The sequence below is a fragment of the Gopherus flavomarginatus genome, chromosome 7 (genome assembly GCF_025201925.1).
Source record: "Gopherus flavomarginatus isolate rGopFla2 chromosome 7, rGopFla2.mat.asm, whole genome shotgun sequence".
NCBI classification, from domain to species: domain Eukaryota; kingdom Metazoa; phylum Chordata; order Testudines; family Testudinidae; genus Gopherus; species Gopherus flavomarginatus.
This window is the reverse complement of record NC_066623.1, coordinates 98,943,858-98,963,687: the sequence shown is the minus strand read 5'-3', so window position 1 is coordinate 98,963,687 and position 19,830 is coordinate 98,943,858. Positions and strand designations below refer to the sequence as shown.

General features: G+C 45.5%; 3 protein-coding genes across 4 annotated transcripts in view; all 3 read left to right on the top strand.

The window, feature by feature from the left end:
- EFCAB7 (EF-hand calcium binding domain 7) overlaps positions 1–5,265 on the top strand; it is a 44,023-nt gene extending 38,758 nt beyond the window's left edge. The window contains exons 12-13 of one of the 2 annotated variants that reach the window (XM_050962005.1): positions 2,977–3,084; positions 4,669–5,265. In XM_050962005.1, coding sequence (XP_050817962.1) covers positions 2,977–3,084; positions 4,669–4,743 — 183 coding nt within the window. In that variant the 3' untranslated portion in view covers positions 4,744–5,265. The remainder of the gene's footprint in view (positions 1–2,976; positions 3,085–4,668) is intronic. The other variant, XM_050962006.1, reaches the window with a different exon arrangement.
- Positions 5,266–9,160: 3,895 nt separating this feature from the next.
- Positions 9,161–19,830, top strand: part of LOC127055264 (uncharacterized) — a 268,873-nt gene continuing 258,203 nt past the window's right edge. The window contains exon 1 of the mRNA XM_050962064.1: positions 9,161–9,297. The gene's annotated coding sequence lies outside the window, so the exon portion shown is untranslated. The remainder of the gene's footprint in view (positions 9,298–19,830) is intronic.
- Positions 17,333–19,830, top strand: part of PGM1 (phosphoglucomutase 1) — a 34,079-nt gene continuing 31,581 nt past the window's right edge. The window contains exon 1 of the mRNA XM_050962023.1: positions 17,333–17,655. Within this exon, the coding sequence (XP_050817980.1) occupies positions 17,410–17,655 (246 nt within the window). The 5' untranslated portion in view covers positions 17,333–17,409. The remainder of the gene's footprint in view (positions 17,656–19,830) is intronic.

Sequence of the window (19,830 nt, the reverse complement as noted above, 5' to 3'; positions counted from 1 at the left end):
CAGGCTGCCCTTACCCTGCTCTTCTGCCCTACCCCTGAGACTCTCCAACGCCCCAAACCCCTCACCCCCAGCCAGAGCCCTCATCCCCCTGCACTCTAATCCTCTGCCCCAGCCCTGAGCCCCCCTGCATCATGAACCCCTCATCTGCAGCCCAAACCCTCATCCCCCCACACCCTAATCCTATGCCCCAGCTCTGAGCCCCCCCGCATCATGAACCCCTCATCCTCAGCCCCACAGTCCTCACCTCACTCCCCAACCCTCTGCCCTAGCCCTGAGCCCCCTCCTGCATCATGAACCCCTCATCCTCAGCCCCAACCCTCATTCCCCGGCACCCTAATCCTCTGCCCCAGCCCTGAGCCCCCTCCTGCATCATGAATCCCTCATCCTCATCCCCACAGCCCTCATCCCTGCACTCCCTCCTATCCCCAAACTCCCTTCCAGAACATGCACTCCCTCCCCCTTCCCACACACCCCTTCCCACTCCCAAACTCCCTCCCAGAACCTGCACCCCTCACCTCTTCCTATGCCCCCACCTGCAGCCCAGAGCCTGCACTCAAACTCTATCCCAAAGCCTGCACCCCTCACCGCCTCCTGCACACCCACCCCCTGCCCCAACCCAGAGCCTGCACTCAGCACCCAAACTCCATCCCAAAGCCTGCACCCTGCACTCCTCCTGCACCCTGATCCCCAGCCCAGGACCTGTACCCCAGCCCCAGCCCCTTCCCAGAGCCTTAGGCAGGTGGGGGCGGAGTTGGGGGGCAGGTTCTGGACACCACCAAAATTTCTACAAACTTGCCACCCATGTTTCTGTAGTCTGTGTAAGAGCTCAGCAGATTTCCTGTCCCTGCACAGAGCCCCAAGGGGCGTAGAGAGTAGGTGGAGCCCTGGCTCTTGTCTGCCCATATATACCCTAAAATCAACTCTTTTATCAGGTCATGTAATTTGAAATGAAAATGTACTAAACAATCTCTGCACCTGTTTCCATGCCCACTTGTTATTCACACACAGTACAGAATACTTTCTCTATGAACCATCTTCATCTTGCTTCCCACGTAGAAATGTAGACCCCTCCCAAAGAAAAGATCAGGACATAATAATAATAATGAAAAGATAAACACAGAGTGGTGTTTGTTTTTTTCAGCCTCGGGATATTTCAAACATAATTATATTTGCATTCTAATCTACATAAACCTTTTGTACTGTGAGCATCACAGACAGCACTTCTGCCAATCTTATCTTTATAGAGTCATAGGTAGCTGTTAAGTAGAAGGAGGAGGCTGCTCTCTGATACAATCATATTTCTATTCCCTTTCACAATAAGGAGTAGCAATTGTTAGCATTCTTCTAAAAATCTCTAGCATTTTTAAATGCCCATGTGAAATCCAAATTGATCTAAACATGAGTGAATGACAATACATACTAGCATGTCTTTAATTTAAGTCTTGTTTTCCAGTTTGAAATAGTTGCTTTGATTGTTTTTCTGAGAGCACGTAACATGTTAGATCAGCTCTATGGGGCCAGTCTGGGCTATTTTATACAGCAATAAGTAGCATGTTGAATATACCAGCTCTGCACTGGGCCAGTTGATAATTAGGCCCAGCCCATAGGGGCTTTGTAGTTTGATTGCTATCCATAGAAAAGCTTAAAGTTTCTTCTTATCTGTAAGCTTTCCTATGTAGATTTTGACCATTTCTACTCCCCACTGGGATGTAGAGGTTACAGAGGAGGGCAGGAGAGAGGGTTGGATGAGTTACCTCTCCCTATTCTCTGAGAGGAGTGGGGAGGGATCTTCAGCCCAGTTGACTGATAACTCCATTCAAGAGTCATTCACTGGAAGTTGGGAGCAGCATGGCCTGTTCAGGGAGATCCAACCCCACTGTTGCTCAGGTGTTCAAAAGTCACTGTGTCCCTGACACGGTGCTTTGACTGTCAGAGGTGGCATTTGGGGTGTAAGTCACCGTCTGTGGAGTTGGACGGTCACTTAGCCATTACCCATCTACCCAGAAGGAGGGGCCTGCTCTCCCAGAGTTTGCAAACATTCCTGTCTTTGGAGCTAGAGGCACCACAGAGCTGCTTGAGGTTCTGTGCTGTGGTTGGGCCATACCATTCATTTCTTAAAAACCAGTTGGACTGTCTCCTGTTTTATTATTGGGTCGTATTTCATTCTCAGAAGTGTGTGCACAGCTTCAGTGGGTGCCATGGACACACACATCAAAGGGCAGGATTTACCTCATTATTTAAACTATTTTATTTACATTAATTTTGTTGAATATTTAAGAATTATTTCATAGGTAGGCAAGTTGTATTTTGGAAGAGATTGTTTGTAATGAATCCATGATCTGCACATAATGAACATAATTACCACAGATCTATGTGTGTCTCTTGCTCACAGACACACACAAACACACACACAAATTCTCTCTCACACACACACACACACTCTCTCTCTCTCTTTGAGTTGAATCTTGCTCCATCAGCTCCCAAATCAGTCCCCTACTGCTTGAGCTAGAGATCTCCAGTAGTACGTCCAATATCTTGGATATAGGCCTGGCCCCAAAGCATAACATTGTTTACTCATCATGCATGCCAAACAAGTACATTGTGCACCAAATTCTCTGCTGGTGTGATTTGGCAGAGCTTCAAGGAAGTTAGGGCCTGTGCCAGTTTACACTAGCAGAAAATCTAGCACTGTGGGTAAAATCTTCAAAAGCAATTGTGTCACATAGGAGCTAAAGTCGCATTGACTTTTAATCAGACTTGAGGTCCTAAGTGACACAGGTGCTTTTGAAAAAGGACTTAAGTCCCATCTCAGGTTACTTAGGTGCATTTTAAAATTTTACCCTACATATTTAAAACTTTCCATCCCATTATAATAGCAATTTCAGATGAAATAACCAGCATCTTTAAGTTGTTTTATAAAAAGCAGCCATTTAATCATGAAGACTAATGAGACCTCTAACATTTTTCCACTTACAGTCTGAAAACAAAGTGATTATTCATGTCAACAATGAGCAGAGTAAGAACTGTGTAAATAACAGGGGACTCAATATTTTTGCTGTTGAAGTGGCACCAAAATCCATGATGGTAATGTTATTATTTCCCTAATTTAAAATCTTAGTAAAAATATCATATGTGGCACCTTTAGAGTTTGTTTTTGCAAAACTTTCTGTATTGAGTATGTAGATATGAAGCAAAAGGAGAAATGTCCATCTGCATGAGAAATATAGTTAAGATGGAGGGCCTGATTTTCAAAATTGTGCACCTTGCATGTGCAGGTATTTCCTTGTGCAGATGGCCAGATAAATGTACAACAAGCCAGTTTTTGCATGCAAATGTCTAATTCGCTTGCCCTTTCACTATAATTGAACATACTAATTATGAATACCTTTCAGCATTCACTCCTATTTAAAAAGCAAGCCCCTAATGTCAATAAAAGAGAGTTGTCATAGCAGATTGGTCACCAATTAATAAATCTTGTAAATGCTAATGCAAACCTAACACAACTATTTTTAAAGCAGGAGATGTTTTGCCTGTATGAACCATCAATAATAATGACTATACTTCTTAAATGATTAGTATAAATTAAATCATGTTTTATTATGTGTGTTGTTGCAGTAGAGAGATGCATGTTCATTATACGATTATTAAAGAGAGACAGTTAACCTAACATCCATACGCTGCATATCATGTTGTTTATATTAGTGACACATTAGATTATTAAAAATTAAAAACTTAAAAATCCAATTTACTGTAACTAGGCAGTTTCACTTTTGTGCAAAATCAATTTACTTCTAACACCTGCAGTGGCATGTTTATTTGTTTTCATTGGCATTATCATCTTAGGTTTTTTTTAAAAAAGCAGCTCTTAATCATTTTAATTTTGGGCCAAATTTAAGTTTCTCTTCATCTGATGCATTCCATGAGCATGAAGCACAGACTTAGTGTGTACTTTAACCAGTCACACACAAAAATACATGTATATAATGTACGTTATGTACTAAATAATTTCCAACAGGCAGACTTTAAAAAAAACCTTAATTTATAGACAGTGCTTAGCCAATTGGCAATTTGATTGGCTGACTCCCATTCCAGAAGTTGTACTATTTTTAGTAAAAGTTGAAATAAATGGGTATACAAGTTTAAAAAACCTACTCTATAAAGTGCTAAAAGTACAGTGTCTCTCTTTCAAAGGCAGATCATTCAAACAATATTACTCTGTATTCCATCATTATCGAACTTCTGGCCCTGATCCTGGCATGTGCAGATGGACTGTTGCACCCGCTTGGAGCCCCATTTAGATTGATGCAACTCCATGGGAGTGCAGGATCGGGGTTATTCTAACACCTCTGTTGATATCTTTGATCAGATATAGGAGGCTCCATGCTGCAAGGTGTTTTATTAGCTTCATTTTCCACTGGAACCAATGAGAATTGTAGGCTTAGGGCCCCTTGCAAGATTTTACCTATAATGTAGTTAAATGCAGTAATAATACCTATTATTACACAACTTCAATTTTGCATCAGCTAACTTTTTCAATACATACAAGAAATGAAATTATTAATGTTATCTTGATGGCGTTTTAAGTAGTAAATGTTCAGTTGGGTAGGAATTAAGGAAAGAATGGTAACTAACGATAGTTCATTATATTTTCCCTCTTTTTAAATGCAGGTTTGTCAGCATGTGATGCCTTTGAAAGAGCAAGAAGAATGGATATATAATTGTGTGCATTCTCTTGTACCTTAAACACCATGTTTAGAAAACAGTCCACTCTTGGAGCTACTAAAACAAGAACTAAATCAGGATTGTCCTGTGATTAATAAATAATAATAAATAAATAAATTGATTTATCTTGTCCACTTCAAAACCAAGACTGATACAGATCATTTATTTTGTATCTATGCTTTGCTCCCATGGTTTCAGCTATTCAAGCCAATGAATCACAAAGCCTGACTTCAATCCTATCCAGTCCCTCAGATCTGATGGCCAGATATGGCTATTTGTGACTGCAGAGCCTGCAGCCACAAGCCCCCCCCCCCTGCTGATTTGAGGGAATTAGAAATATATATGCTTTCCTTTGCTGGAGGGGAACACAGCCTTGAAAGCATAAATCAGCTGGTAGGCTTGAAAGGAATAATCATCTGCAGAAGGAACACACACACACACACACACACACACACACACACACACACACACACACACACACACACACACACACACACACACACACACACACACACACACACTCTCTCTCTCTCTCGCTCTCGCTCTCGCTCTCGCTCTCGCTCCCCATAAAATGTATCCCAAAGAACCAGCTTGCTATGCCCTCTCTCACATCCTTAGCTGGTCCTGGGCATAAAGGTAGACAGTGGTCATTGACATGTAGTGGAAGTACAAGTTATTGTTTTTCAGCTGTGCCTCACAAATGTCAAGGCTGGCTCAGCCAGCGACCTTTCCTATAACTTGCTATGCAGTCCTACATGTGCGACTGTCTCTCCAACCAACTGCTCTTTCCTTTTGGATATCCCACCACTATCTCAAACTCCTCGTGTCAGAAACTGAGCTTCCCTCTCTCCTCCTTGCCACTATTGACAACTTCACGCCATCCATGTCACGCCACCTCTAATTTGGTGTCAGTTTTGACTCCTCTCCTTTATATCCAGGTTTTTGGCAAACCCAATTTCTTCTTCCTCCCTATCTCTAAAATCTATCCCTTCCTCTCTGTCAATGACACTGTGTTAAAAATCTGACCAGTTATCTTTTACCCTGATTAATGTAACTTCTACCTCCAGGCATCTCTCCTCTCCACTCTCTCCAGAATCCTGCAACTAAAATCTTCCTCTCTCTTGAGATAACACTCCCTTGAATCCCTTCACTGGCTTCTACACGTTACCCAGTCAGACTCCCTGTACTCCACTTTCAGTGCTGTGCTTCTCCACTCCTGCCTTCATCTCTGCTCTGATTCCCATCTGCACCTCTTTCAGACACACTGCTCAGTCCTTTCTTCTTCAAGCTTCCTTTGTCTCCTTCTTCCCATATTGACTTATGCCTTTTTTTCATGTTTCAGTCCATGTATGACCACACTACAAAGACTATACCAACACAGCTGTGTAGCTGTAGCTACCCCAGTATAACCCTGTAGTGTAGATGCAGCTTACACTAACAGAAGGAATTTGTCCATCCAAACTCCATCTTCCCAAATGACGGTAGCTACATCAATGGAAGCACTCTTCTGTCAGCATAGCTGTGTCTACACTGGGGGTTAGGCCCTTCTTCCTTCAGGGCCTCTGACAGACACTCTTTATTATGAAGAATGTTTGCTTTCCTAACAGAACAAATGCTTAGTTATTCCTATGCAGTCTTTTTCTGAAAAATTATTAGTGTGCAGAGTGAGCCCTACTAGAGGAATGTTGAATTTTATATAGAATTATGTAATCATGTGTATCCCTTTCTCACTTTCACCACTTCAACCCTCTTGACTTTATTTTGCAGCTCGCCAGCATAGCCATGTTGAGTTACCTTGTAAGTGTAGACCAGGCTGTATTTCATAGAGCTTCCACTTTCCTGTATGCCAGATGCCATCCCTTTGCTCCTCCTTATGCTGACCTCTTCCCACCCACAGCTGATCCTTAGCTGTTTGCATTGTGTTTAATTGACAAGGTCAGAAACTTCTTGAGGCCGGTCCTTATTTTCCTACATGGCACCACAATGATAATAATGCATATTTCCATTTTTGGTGTGGTACACTTTACAATTAAAATATGAAGCCTTTTTACATTTGTGACGTTGTTTCTCTACTTTTGGTGTGTGTTTGTAAAGCAGATTCCATGCTATAAATACTGTTGTCCCCAGTAATAAGAGAAGAATGCAATATATCTTTTATAAAATATTGCTGGCAAAGCACTGCAGTCAGTTGATTTCATCTGCCTTAGTAGTTACGCTTGGAAATATTGAAAAGGAGTCATCCCTTATCATTACAGTATTGTGTTTCCACAAAGACTGGATTCTGTAAATCCAGTAGCGCAATGTGAAAATCTGTGCTGGTTTTCCATCTGTTTGTAAACGCTTCCCTGAGGAAGAGCTTGCAATCTCAATTGGGCCTCGGGGCTCTGGGGTTTAATATACACATTTGTGGTTTTGATTGTATGTCGGACTGTTGTCTTAAGTCTGGTCTACACTATAGACCTATGTTGGTATAATTACATTGTTGAGTGTGAAGAATCCACATCCCTGAGCGACACAGTTATACCAGCCTTAACCCCTGTAGGCAGCGCTATGTCGATAGCCATAAGAGCATCTTCACTTAAGTGCTACAGAGGCGCAGCTGCACCGATGCAGCATTTTAAGTGTAGACCTGCCCTTAGTCTTGGAAATATTAAGAGCTGAGGCTCTTGGTTTTATTTTTCCAATCTATCAATGATTTGATTTTTTCCCCCCCTTTAGAGTTTGATGCTGTTAGTGCTTAACTTACACTTGCTCTGATTAAGCCACTGCTTGTTTTTTTATTCCTTTACATTTTAAAAAAAATCTGGGTATAAGGTGTCACACTCAAGCTCCACCTGCAGAACATTTACAAAACTGTTGGGTTTGGGGCCCAACTTGCTGGACCAGTGTTATTTTAAGCTCCCCTTTTTCACTGGGTAAGCTCCAGCCACTGTCTCTCACTTCAGCCTCTCTGGCACACTTCCTGGCCGTAGACTCTTTGATAATCCTTCTGGAAGTGGAATCACATAGCTCAGCTATGTAGGCCCTCAGGACCAGACTAGACCCCCTGAAGGCACCCTAGTAGCTTAAAAACAGCCACTCCCAGAGATCCCTCCTTGTGGGCACTCTGATTTATAGTTTACCCCTTCAGGGATACATGGTAGTTCAAGTATATAGGCACAGACCTTGCACAGAGTTTCTAAAATAATAGCTATTAATTCAAACAGCATAAGAGATTGTGACAAAGTTCCTCCTCTATCTTGGTGGGTCCTGCACTTATTGGTGGATTTGTTCGCCTCAGAGATTCATCATGTGGGTCAGGAAACAGACCAGAGACCTTCCCCTCTGGTAGAACCGACAGTCCAGGTCAATTTCTCCTGTGTTTGATCAGGAGTTGGGAGGTTTGGGGGTGGAACCCAGGTCCACCCTCTACTCCGGGAAGGGCCAGCTCCAGCGTTTTTGCTGCCCCAAGCGGCAGGGAAAAAAAAAAAAAAAGCCGCGATCGACGGAACTTCGGCAGCAGCTCTACGGCCGCCGTTTCATTTTTCAGCAGCAATTCAGCAGCAGATCCTTCCCTCCGAGAGGGACTGAGGGACCTGCCGCCAAAGAGCCAGACGTGCCGCCCCTCTCCATTGCTTGCTGCGCTGGTGCCTGGAGCCGGCCCTGACTCCAGGTCCCAGCCCAGGGCCCTGTGGACTGCAGCTGTCTAGAGTGCCTCCTGGAACAGCTGCGTGACAGCTACAACTCCCTGGGCTACTTCCCCATGGCCTCCTCCAAACACCTTCCTTATCCTCACCACAGAACCTTCCTCCTGGTGTCTGATAATGCTTGTACTCTTCAATCCTCCAGCAATACGCCTTCCCACTCTCAGCTCCTAGTGCTTCTTGCTCCTAGCTCCTCACATGCATGCTACAAACTGAAGTGAGGTCCTTTTAAACTCAGGTGCCCTGATGAGCCAGCCTATTCTAACTGATTCTAGCAGTTTCTTCTCAGTTGGCTCCAGGTGTCCTAATTAGCCTGCCTGCCTTTATTGGTTCCAGCAAGTTGCTGCTTGTTCCTGAAATGCCCCTGTTACCTTACCTAGGGAAAAGGGATCTACTTAATCCAGGACTAATATATCTGCCTTCTAACACTCTCCTGTAGCCATCTGGCCTGACCCTGTCACAAGATATACAGATCTAAGCAAAACAAACACCTATTTCCCATTCCTTGCCTCAGTTTCCTCTTGAGTGTTTTTCAGGATTTGAGTCAGTTTCCTTCCAGGGTTCCCCTCATCATTAGTCCTCTAAGTCTGGCATCTCTTCCAAATCACAGAGTCTCTCTGTTCCCTGCAGTCAGTGACAGTGTCCTTCACCTCTGGCTGGCTGCAGTCAAAAAGGTTCCCTCACTCATGATACAGGCCCCTTTGTCCCTCTCTCTTGCATTTTAAACATCTGCACTAACACCTGATTTCTTTGGGCTTGTCTACATCACAAAGTTGCAGCGCTGGTGAGGGGGTTACAGCGCTGCAACTTAGGAGGTGTACACATCTGCAGGGCATCACCAGCGCTGCAACTCCCTGTTTGCAGCGCTGGCCGTACTCCCGTTTTGTCTCGGGTGTAGAGGATCCAGCGCTGGTGATCCAGCGCTGGTAATCAAGTGTAGACACTTACCAGCGCTTTTCTTGACCTCCGTGGAATAAGCAGGTATCCCAGCATACCTGAGGATACCTCTCTGGTAATCAAGCAGGTCTCCTTCCCCGCGGTTTGCTCCGGTGTTCTCCGAATCCCCCCCCAAGCGGGTCTCCTTCCCCGCGGTTTGCAGGGGGGTTCGGGGAACGCGAGAGCAAACCGCGGGGAAGCAGGTCTCCTTCCCTGCGGTTTGCTCTCGCGTTCCCCGAACCCCCGTGCAAGCAGGTCTCCTTCCCCGCGGTTTGCAGGGGGGTTCGGGGAACGCGAGAGCAAACCGGGGAAGGAGACCTGCTTCCCCGCGGTTTGCTCTCGCGTTCCCCGAACCCCCCTTGAAGCCGCCCAACAGCGCTGCAGTGTGGCCACATCTAACACCACTTGCAGCGCTGGTTGCTGTAAGTGTGGCCACTCTGCAGCGCTGGCCCTATACAGCTGTACTAATACAGCTGTAACAACCAGCGCTGCAAAATTGTAGATGTAGACATACCCTTTGTTCCCTTTCTGGGGATTGTCCATTCCTCCAAATCCCGTTCCCAGCAGACCACCTGTGATGATGACTGCATTATTCCAGACTCCACCTCACCACACTCATTTTTCTGCCAGTCATTAACAACTTCTTTTGTTGTTCTGTAGCTTCTTCCAGACAGGGATTGTGATGATACCTGGTAGGCCCTTATCAGCCTTTGTCTGATTTGCTCAGTGTAGAGGATTGGAATTACCCATAGAGTTCACAAAATCATCCAGAATTCACAAGTTGAACAGAGACAGGTCCCCCAGATTGTCACATAAGGTCATAAGGAAATAAGCTCTGTAAAAAAGATGACGGCTTTGCTTTGGGTTCTTAGCTGCTGACTTTAACCAACTATCTTCAGGGTGAGCTGGAATAAAGAAGCTGGATGTAACACCCAGGAACAAGTTGAAACAGAAATTACACACTTTGTCTATTGCAGTTTTTATAGTTATGCTAAGTGTCAACATAAAGAACTGTGACACCAGTGACTGGCTTCTTAAAAGGCATCTGTTTAAATAGGTATTAAATTTATGTGACCTTGTCTGACTGAGTAGCAAGTAGTCTTGAAAAGCTATATTTATCCACCAGCAACTCTTGTACTCTGACTTATTCTGCTGTAACAGTATATTAGGCAGGGAAAGGTCAGTTCTGAAATGAGAGCACTGTTACAGGACTGCCACAATTTACATACTGTAGGTACCAGTGCTTAGACAGATATAGGGTGACCAGACAGCAACTGTAAAAAATCGGGACAAGGGGTGTGTGGGGGGGGGGTGATAGGTGCCTATATAAGAAAAAGCCCCCAAAATCAGGACTGTCCCTATAAAATCAGGACATATGGTCACCCTAGTCAGATCTTACATGTGATCTGATTTTCTTTAACCAGACAGTAAAGGTCCATTTTCAATATCATTTGGAAAAAGTGTAAGTTGTAGCAACATGCATTGTAAATATTTAATCTCTTGGGCCTGACAAGCTAAACCAGCCAACATTTAGAACCCTTCTCTAAGGGCACTGTGAAAGGATGGCAATAGGACACACCTTTCGAAAGGCTGCCCCAGGGTCTTAATAGTACGCAAACATTTGCTGGAAGTTTCATGCCACTAAGAAAAAGCTGGTAGATTGGCTGGGAAACAATAACAAGATCTTGCTAGATAAAATGGTATAAAATGCATTATTCCTGTCACTGCTGTCCCCATGTTTATAAAATCAAAGTCCAGCTGGTTGTAGCAGGAATCTGATACTCCTTGTATACTCATTTCAAGACTGCTCTTCAAAAACGTATGGACAAATTTTCTCCCAATTTTACAGAAACCATCCTTTGTCTTTGGAGAGTAAATCTGCCATTTTTCTGGCCACACTAGTTTTCCAAACCAAAGTTACAAAGAAGCTGAAATGGGCTTGGACAACACTAGTAGACTGCTACCTTAGCTATAGACGGGGACCTATAAAATCTCCATGATAAATGGAGGCACCAGGTATCGCATCCAGGCACTGACATCTTCAGAGGCTACTAACTGATATGGACAGTGCTAAGTCAATGGAAGAATTCTTCCGTCGACTGAGCTACCACCTCTCAGAGAGGTGGATTAACTACAGCAATGGGAGAACCCCTCCCGTCACTGTAGTGAGCGTCCAAGTGCTACAGCAGCATCGCTGCAGTGCTGCAGCTGTGCACTGTAACATTTTAAGTTGAGATATTTTAAGTTTTGCTGGTTGGCCGGTACTATCTTGTCCTATGTCCAGCAGATTGTGGTTCTCCATGGTTGATGATTGTATTTGGAAATCTGTGACCAACGTGGCTTGTCCCTGCGTTGTTTCTGTAGTGGAAAGCATTTTTGCATGGACAGGTTGTCAACCTGACTCACAGCTCCCTAGGGGAAGGACAAGTGGGATTGCCTTGAGTCTGGCTCCTACCCTTCAACCCCTCTGGCTCGGGTGACCCTATCAGGAGTAATACTCCAGCAGGCATAGCTCTCAGGGTCAGTACAGCATGTGAGCCTTCCCACCCCATCAAGGCGCAGTCCCTGGGGAGGTGCAGGAGAAAATGGAGGATCCTGGACACCCTGGAGGACTCTGACTTACGCCCAGAGAGCACACAAGGGTGACAAGGAAACTGAAGCAGGGAAGGGCAAGTAGGTGTTGCACTGTTTCATCCAGATCTGTGTATCTCTTGTGCTGTGTACAGTGAAGAGTAAATGTTTTAAAAACGCTTTTGCAAAGATTGTGTATTATGTGTTTCAGTCATTATATGTCCCTGGAGAGATAAACTGCAAACCAGTACCCACAAGGATGTGCTTAAGTGACTGGAGTTTGAGGGTGCAGGGTGATCAGCATGGATCAGGGGGCCTACAGCAGCTGGACTGCAATGTCCCACTTCAGTGAAGGGATGACTGAGAGTCTGTGCCCAGGAAGTGGGTCAGAGAGGCCAAAGAAAGAGAATGTAAGGACCTATTCAGACCAAGAGATGCTTAAAAGGACCCAAACACAACAGCCTGGTGATTGTCTAGCTGGAGAAGCTTAACCAGGGGTGTGACTGGGTAAAATGCTGTTTCCAATTAAGTCAATGGCAAACGCCCACTGACTTCAGTAGGGTCAGGACTTTACCCAAGAGCTATCATCTCAAAGCACTCATAGGAAACAAAGAGCAATATGTATCTTCCTTAGCTCTTGTGGCTTCATTGTCTCCCTTCACCCACCTCTTGTTACCCCAGCCCCCAATCTTTCTCTCTCGGAGACTGGCTCCTTTGCCAGAGCCTGATATTTAACCACCGAGGCCCAAATCCTGCAAACCTCTGCAGCCACCTCTGGTGGGACTGGATGAATTAAATTATTTCCTTGATTTCAGAATGAAAATTAGTGCCTTCCTGCTCATGAGACAGAAGGACATTCTAAGTGCTTCTTCACCATTCAGAAGGGTAAGCGTAGTGCTATAAACAGCTGTAGATTGAGCTTCCACTGTGTTCATTTTCCCTCATAAACAATAATAATAAAACATGGCCCATCTATAGTGCCTTGCATCTGAGAATTTCAAAATACTTTGCAAACAATTAAATTTTCTCCTGAAGTAGGTATTATTTTAGCTGTATTACCTGGACAACCAAGGTACAGAGATGTTCAGTCACTTTCCCAAGGTCATATAGTGAATCAGCTGAAGAACCAGGAACTGAATTTAGGAGTCCTGGCTTGCAATCCCCCTGGTCTGGTCTTCAGACATATTGGGTGAAATCTTGGCTCTTCAGAAAACAATGATAAAACTTCCATTGACTTCAAAGGGGTAAGGGTTTCACACACTGGCTACATACATCAAAGACAACTGCAAGCTTATAGTGTATTTGCAGAAAATAAATAGTTACTCAAATGCATGTTGTGCAAAAATTCTGTAACACAACTGGTACAGTATGCATACCTAAGCTTAAAAGGAAGGTGTATGTTGCAATAACACTGATTGTTGGTATCCATTTAAAAGAAAGAAAAACAGACCCCCTGTTGCCCAGCTTTAGGTTAACAATTGCCATTGACTTTGGCAACAAGCTGTAAGAATAGGAAGAAATTAATCAAAGTAGTTAAAATAAATACTTTACCTTTTAATGCAGGCTCTGGCAGTGCTGCTCCCTCTTCCAAATCTACATTTAAAAAAAACAAACCCTTCAACTTTAATTTGAATGAATGCTGTTCCATTTGGGTGCTATAGTGCTTTAAAAACGAGTATTGATAAAAGCATTGCTAAAAGGTCCCACAGAAGGGTAATGTAATATACACCTTGCCATCTAGGAGCTTCATGATTGTCATTGTTTATGGGTTGGATTAAATCTCACTGAAGCTGGGGGTTGTAACCACCGCCATAATTTAAAATAGTTATAAGACGCCCTTAATGTCCTTTATAGAACCAGGCGGCTTACACAATGGGGCCCCAAACCAAACCACAGGCCACCCAGGAATTTGCATGATGTGGGCAGAGGGCTGTAAACTATCTCCTGTTGTTTGATTCCTGCTGTGCTGTATTCAGAGAAGCAGGACTGTGTACATTCTTTGTAAGGAAATAGGATTGCACCAAAGAACACCTATCACCAATTTCTCCCCTTAAGTGGAGCTACCTGTAAGACCTTGAATTTTCAGCTAAGTGCTCAGGTCACCATGGCTATTCAGAACTTCATGAGCTATATATCAGAACCTTGTACTGCAAATGCTCAGCTCTGTTTCCCAAGAGCTAAAAGAGAGTTGGCTCTAGATCACTGGTTCCCAAACTTTTTGGCATCATGCCCTCTTTTTAATTTTCGAGACACCCTCACGCCCCCCACCTCTCCTTTACCATCATCCAACCCCCCCTTTTAACAAATTAAGTTCTTAATTTAAAATTAAAAATAAACACAAAAACTTGGTATATATATTTTTATTTAAAATTAAAAATAAGCACAAATAGTTTTTCTTGGCACAAAAATTTAATAAAAATGTAACTTAAAATAAGAAATACATAAACAAAACAAATTTAATGTGAAGGATGATGCTGAATTTTCTTCACAAGTTGGGAAATCCTAGGTTTGAAAGATAAAAGTGTGCAACACAAATAGTTTTCGACATCCAGTCAATTCCTTTGTTTCATTTTGTTTATGAAAGTTTCACAGCCTTGCGCCCCTCTTTGAATTTCTTCATACCCTCCGACCCCCGTTTGGGAACCAACGCTAGATGTTAGCAGCATAGGGCTTATGTTACAGTTGTGCAGTTCTGATTTCAGCAACAGAGGGCAGTGGTGCACCTACACACACACACACACACACACACACACACACACACACTAACCTTTTTACTTATTAATAGAAGCAGAAAGATGCGGGCTTCAGGGACCTGGTGCTATTTACTGTACTCAGACACAGAAATACATGGTGTGTGCCCTAAAGAGTCTCCAATCTAATATATAATAATATGTTGTCCTTATGTAAGGCTTCACATCTTTTAATTGCTTCACAGCCTTGACTGAATTAATGCTCACTTTCACACCACTCTGGAGGTAGGCATTATGCCCATTATACAGATAGGAAAGAGAGGAGGGTAAGCGATTTATCCAGGATCTCAGAGAATCAGGGGCAAAGCATGTGATTATGGTCTAAACATATGTTTTGCACTGAACAACAATACATTCAGAGAGCAGAGGTCGACAGTATCCATGTATCCATGACCACACTGGATGCCTTTATTTGAAGAACTCCACAGCATTATTACTGATTGGTACAGGCAGGTTAATCACAGGTGTGGTGACTGTGTGACTGTGCCAGTCCATGGCTGGGCAGCATCCCCTCCTGACCTCAAGTCCAGTCTTCAGAGCTTGATATACAAGGTCTTCATCTCTGAGGCAGGCAACATAACCTAAAAGGACTAGCCAACGGTAGCCAACGATGACTTCAGTCCGCTCGAGGCCATTCTTAAAACTATATCCTTATTACTGATCAAGTCAAGCCATCTTATACCCACCAGTCACTGCTGGCAACGCATATGAAATGCCTCTTGCCCTCCTGATGTCTTGTTTAAGCAACGTTCATGTTTTGCATCCATATGAGAGGACCAGAAATAGGCAGGTTTGATGAATCCATACTTTTAGATATCATTTCACCCTTGTTTGGTTCCAGGCCCTATGCAGGTCCTTCGTTGCTGAGGCTGCTAACCCAATACTCCTTAGGATGTCTGGCTGGCTGCGTCTGTTTGCTGACAGTTTACAGCCTAAATAAATTAATTAAATCATATACTACATCCATGGTTTGTCCACAAGCATAGATGTCTGATATCACAACTTTGGGCCGACCCGCTGGATTCTTGTTTTCGCCCAATAAACTCTTAGCCCACAAGCAGCTGCCTCTTGCTGGAAGCTCTCTAGTGCAGTGGGCTCTCAACCTTTCCAGACTACTGTACCCCTTTGAGGAGTTTGATTTGTCTTGCATACCCCAAATTTCACCTCATTTAAAAACTACTCGCTTACAAAATCAAACGTCAAAATACAAAAGTGTCACAGCACACTATTACTGATTTTACATTTATTTTATTATTATTTATTATTATTACATTTATTTTATTTATATTACAAATTGCTTAGTTTTTCATTTTTATCACATAATTATAAAATAAATCTATAGGAACATAAATATTGTACTTACATCTCAGTGAGAATAAACAAGTCATTCTATGAAATTTTAGTTTGTACTGACTTTGCTAGTGCTTTTTATGTCGCCAGTTGTAAAACTAGGCAAATATTAGAATGAGTTGCTGTACCCCCAGAAGACCTCTGAATACTCCTGAGAACCATTGCTCTAGTGCATCTCTGAGGGCTCATCTTCACTACTGCACTAATAAGGGCTTGTCTACATTACTCACCGGATCGGTGGGCAGCGATCGATCCAGTGGGGGTCGATTGACAGCAGAGCGCTGTCCCCTGGACTCTGGTACTCCACCAGAACAAGGAGCACAAGTGGAGTTCACAGGAGAGCATCAGCTGTCAACTTACCGCAGTAGATCTAAGTACGTCGACTTCAGCTACGCTATTGACGTAGCTGACAAGCCCCAAATCAGCACCGCTGCATCAATGTGGTGGTGCCAATTAAGTGCGTCTGGTGAAGAGGCACTATGTGGACCATCGAGGTAATTACTCCACCTCAATGACAGCATCTCCCCTGAACATAACACAGTGTAGACATTGCTTTAAGTCGATGTAAGTTACCTCACTTTGGAGGGGGGGGCATTGCGTTCTGACCAAAGAGGGCAGTCTCCTGCATAATCCAGGTCAGCAAAAGAGGTTGCATATCAGTTATGCAATACTGCACTGACTGTAGATGATTACTGCCAAAGATCACCCAGGGGAAAGCTTATAGTGGCCTGGTAGAATATTATGGTTGGAAGAGACCTCAGGAGGTCATCTAGTTCAGTGGGTCTCAAACTTTTTTATTGGTGACCCCTTTCACACAGCAAGCCACTCAGTGCCATCCCCCTAATAAATTAAACACACTTTTTAATACCATTATAAATGCTGGAGGTTGACAGCTTGTGACCCCCCCCCCCAATCTATTAACCTTACAAACCTTGATCCCCACTTTGAGAACCCCTAATCTAGTCCAACCCTCTGCTCAAAGCAAGGCCAAACCCCAGGCATATTTTTGTCCCAGATCCCTAGATAGCCCCCTCAAGGATTGAGCTCACAATGCTAGCTTTAGCAGGCCAGTGCTCAAACCACTGAGCTATCCCGCCCCTTACAGGAGCCAATCTCCCTGTGGCTCCACCAGTGCCAGGGTCGCCCTTCCCCACTCAGAGCAGACCCGTGGCCAAAGCTACGGGTTGCTGGGTCCCTGCTGCACTGCCCCTATCCTCCCGCAGTGCAGCCCCCATCTCCTGCCTGTGTCTTTAAGCGGGCGGAGGCTAGAGCTGGGGGCGGGAGGCTGATGACAGCGGCAAGCCGCGCCCAGCGGCTGCTCCCGGAGGAGGCGGGGAGCGCCGCTGCTGCCAGCCCTGCAGCCCGGACGCGCTCGGCCGCCCCAGCTGGTGTGCACCATGGTGAAGATCGTGACTGTCCGGACCCAGGCCTACGCCGACCAGAAGCCGGGCACCAGCGGGCTGCGCAAGCGGGTCCGGGTGTTCCAGGACAACGCGCACTACGCCGAGAACTTCATCCAGAGCGTCCTGGCCACGGTGCCCGCGGCCGAGCGGCAGGAGGCCGCGCTGGTGGTGGGCGGTGACGGCCGGTTCTACATGACCGAGGCCATCCAGCTGATCATCCGGATCGCCGCCGCCAACGGGGTAGGGGGCCCGGACCGCGCCCGACGTGCCCGCTGCGCCAAGGCACGCCCGGGGCAGCTCCCCGTGCAACGCCCCTGCGGTGCAGCTTGTGCGCTCCCCGTGCAACTCCCCTGCAGCTTGTGCAACTCCTGTGCGGTGCAGCTTGTGCGCTCTCCGTGCAACTCCCCTGTAGCTTGTGCAACTCCCCGTGCAACTCCCCTGCGGTGCAGCTTGTGCAACTCCCCGTGCAACTCCCCTGCGGTGCAGCTTGTGCAACTCCCCGTGCAACTCCCCTGCGGTGCAGCTTGTGCAACTCCCCGTGCAACTCCCGTGCGGTGCAGCTTGTGCACTCCCCGTGCAACTCCCCTGCAGCTTGTGCAACTCCCCTGCGGTTCAGCTTGTGCACTCCCCATACAACTCCCCTGCAGCTTGTGCAACTCCCCTGCGATGCCCGCGGTTCCCTGCCTTACAGCCCCCCTTCCTGCTGCCCTCCCTCGGACTGTGCATCGTGGGGCGCAATATGCCCCTGAGTTGTGCCCCCCCAAGCGGGCGAGGGCTGCCGTGCCGCGGTCCCCGCGCCTTGCATACCCAACAAAAGCGGGCGGTGCCACTTTTAGCCAGAGCCTAGTCACGGTGACAGCGGGTGCTTGATTCCCCTTTTCCCCATCGCACGTCCCCCTCCTCTCCCTCTCTCCCCCGTCTGCCTGGCCTAGAAAGACTGAAAACAGCAATCTGCAGGCGCGACTGGGCGGATGAGGGGCTGCAGGGGGCAACCAGTGGCTGGGAGATGAAGGCCCTAGTTATCTTGAGGGTTGGAATCGCTGTGCCCTTCAGGCACCGTCTGGCAGAGGACAGGCTCTGATGGTGCATTGAGGTGCTGCCTACCTGTGGATAGGTGAGTTACTGAGGTTTGAGGGTTTTTCCACTGACATCCCTGTTGGGGAGGGGTGCCACTGCTCTTGCATTCATCTTGGGGGAAAGCATTAGGTCTGATGCTCTTTGACATTTAAGTTAACCTTTCAGGCATTAGAGATACAGTTTCCCTAGCTTGCTTCAGCAGTGCATGCAGCCCTTACTTAGACTGGCCAAAGGTTATTCTTATTGACTTTATAGGGCTTTTGTAACACTGCAAGGCAAGACTGCCTAGCTCCTGGGAATCCATCTGATCTGCATGTCAGAAACTTGTCTGGTTAGGCGCAGTGATTTATATACCCAGTTGCAAGCTCACATTATGGCCTCTATGTACAAAGGCTGCAGTGTTTCCACCCCCACCTGCATTTAAGGAAACAGCTCTGGTCTTGTTATGCTTCTGGTTCCTCACCCGCACTAATTTATACATTAGCCTTGCACTAGAAACCAGGGCCTCAGGGCCTGTTGGCTTGGTATGATTGTGGCAGAAGGCAGGAATGGTCTGTCCCCGGCAGTGAAACTGGGTCCTAACTGCTCGTGAAACTAAAGTAGTAATTATTATGAGTATTATTTCTTACTATGAAGAAAGTTCTGTCCAGGCCTGCATTTTACACAAGGGCTAATGACAGAAGCAGGAAACTGATGACATTTTCTGCACCAATACAATGGAAGTAAATTGACTAATTATACAGCAGACATTTTCTGCACCAATACAATGGAAGTAAATTGACTAATTATACAGCAGGCACTGTTACTAGAACCTTGAAATGGGGAGTATGGATTTTAATTAATATTATCTAAGATAACTGGAAATTGTAGTCTGTTGATGTGGATATGCACAAAGATTCAGAATTTTAGTTTCATTGCTGAACTATAGAAGCAATCGGATGTCTGTAACTAAAGATGGATGTATAAGTTTGTCAGCAGTGTTCCCTCTAATTTTTCCCACCCATGTGCGGAATGAATTTTGTTACGTGCACCAATATGGAGGTGATATGTGACACAGAGCAAAATTTCGGGGTGGGTGGGAGGGTCAGAGTGCCTCTCCCCACTGCGGCACCTCCAGCTCAGGATCAGCGCCCCGGCCCTGACAGGTCCGACGGGCTGCATTTGGGCTGGGGGGAGAGGTGCCACAGCAGGTCCAGGCTGGATCCGGGCTGGGATGGAGTTAGACATTTGAATTCAGAATGTGCGGCTGCTTGATCAATGATCAGTGTTAATCGTGTGCCTTGGCTTCTTTTTTTAGCCCGCCAGGCAGGGATGTGATGCTGATAGGATAACTCAGTA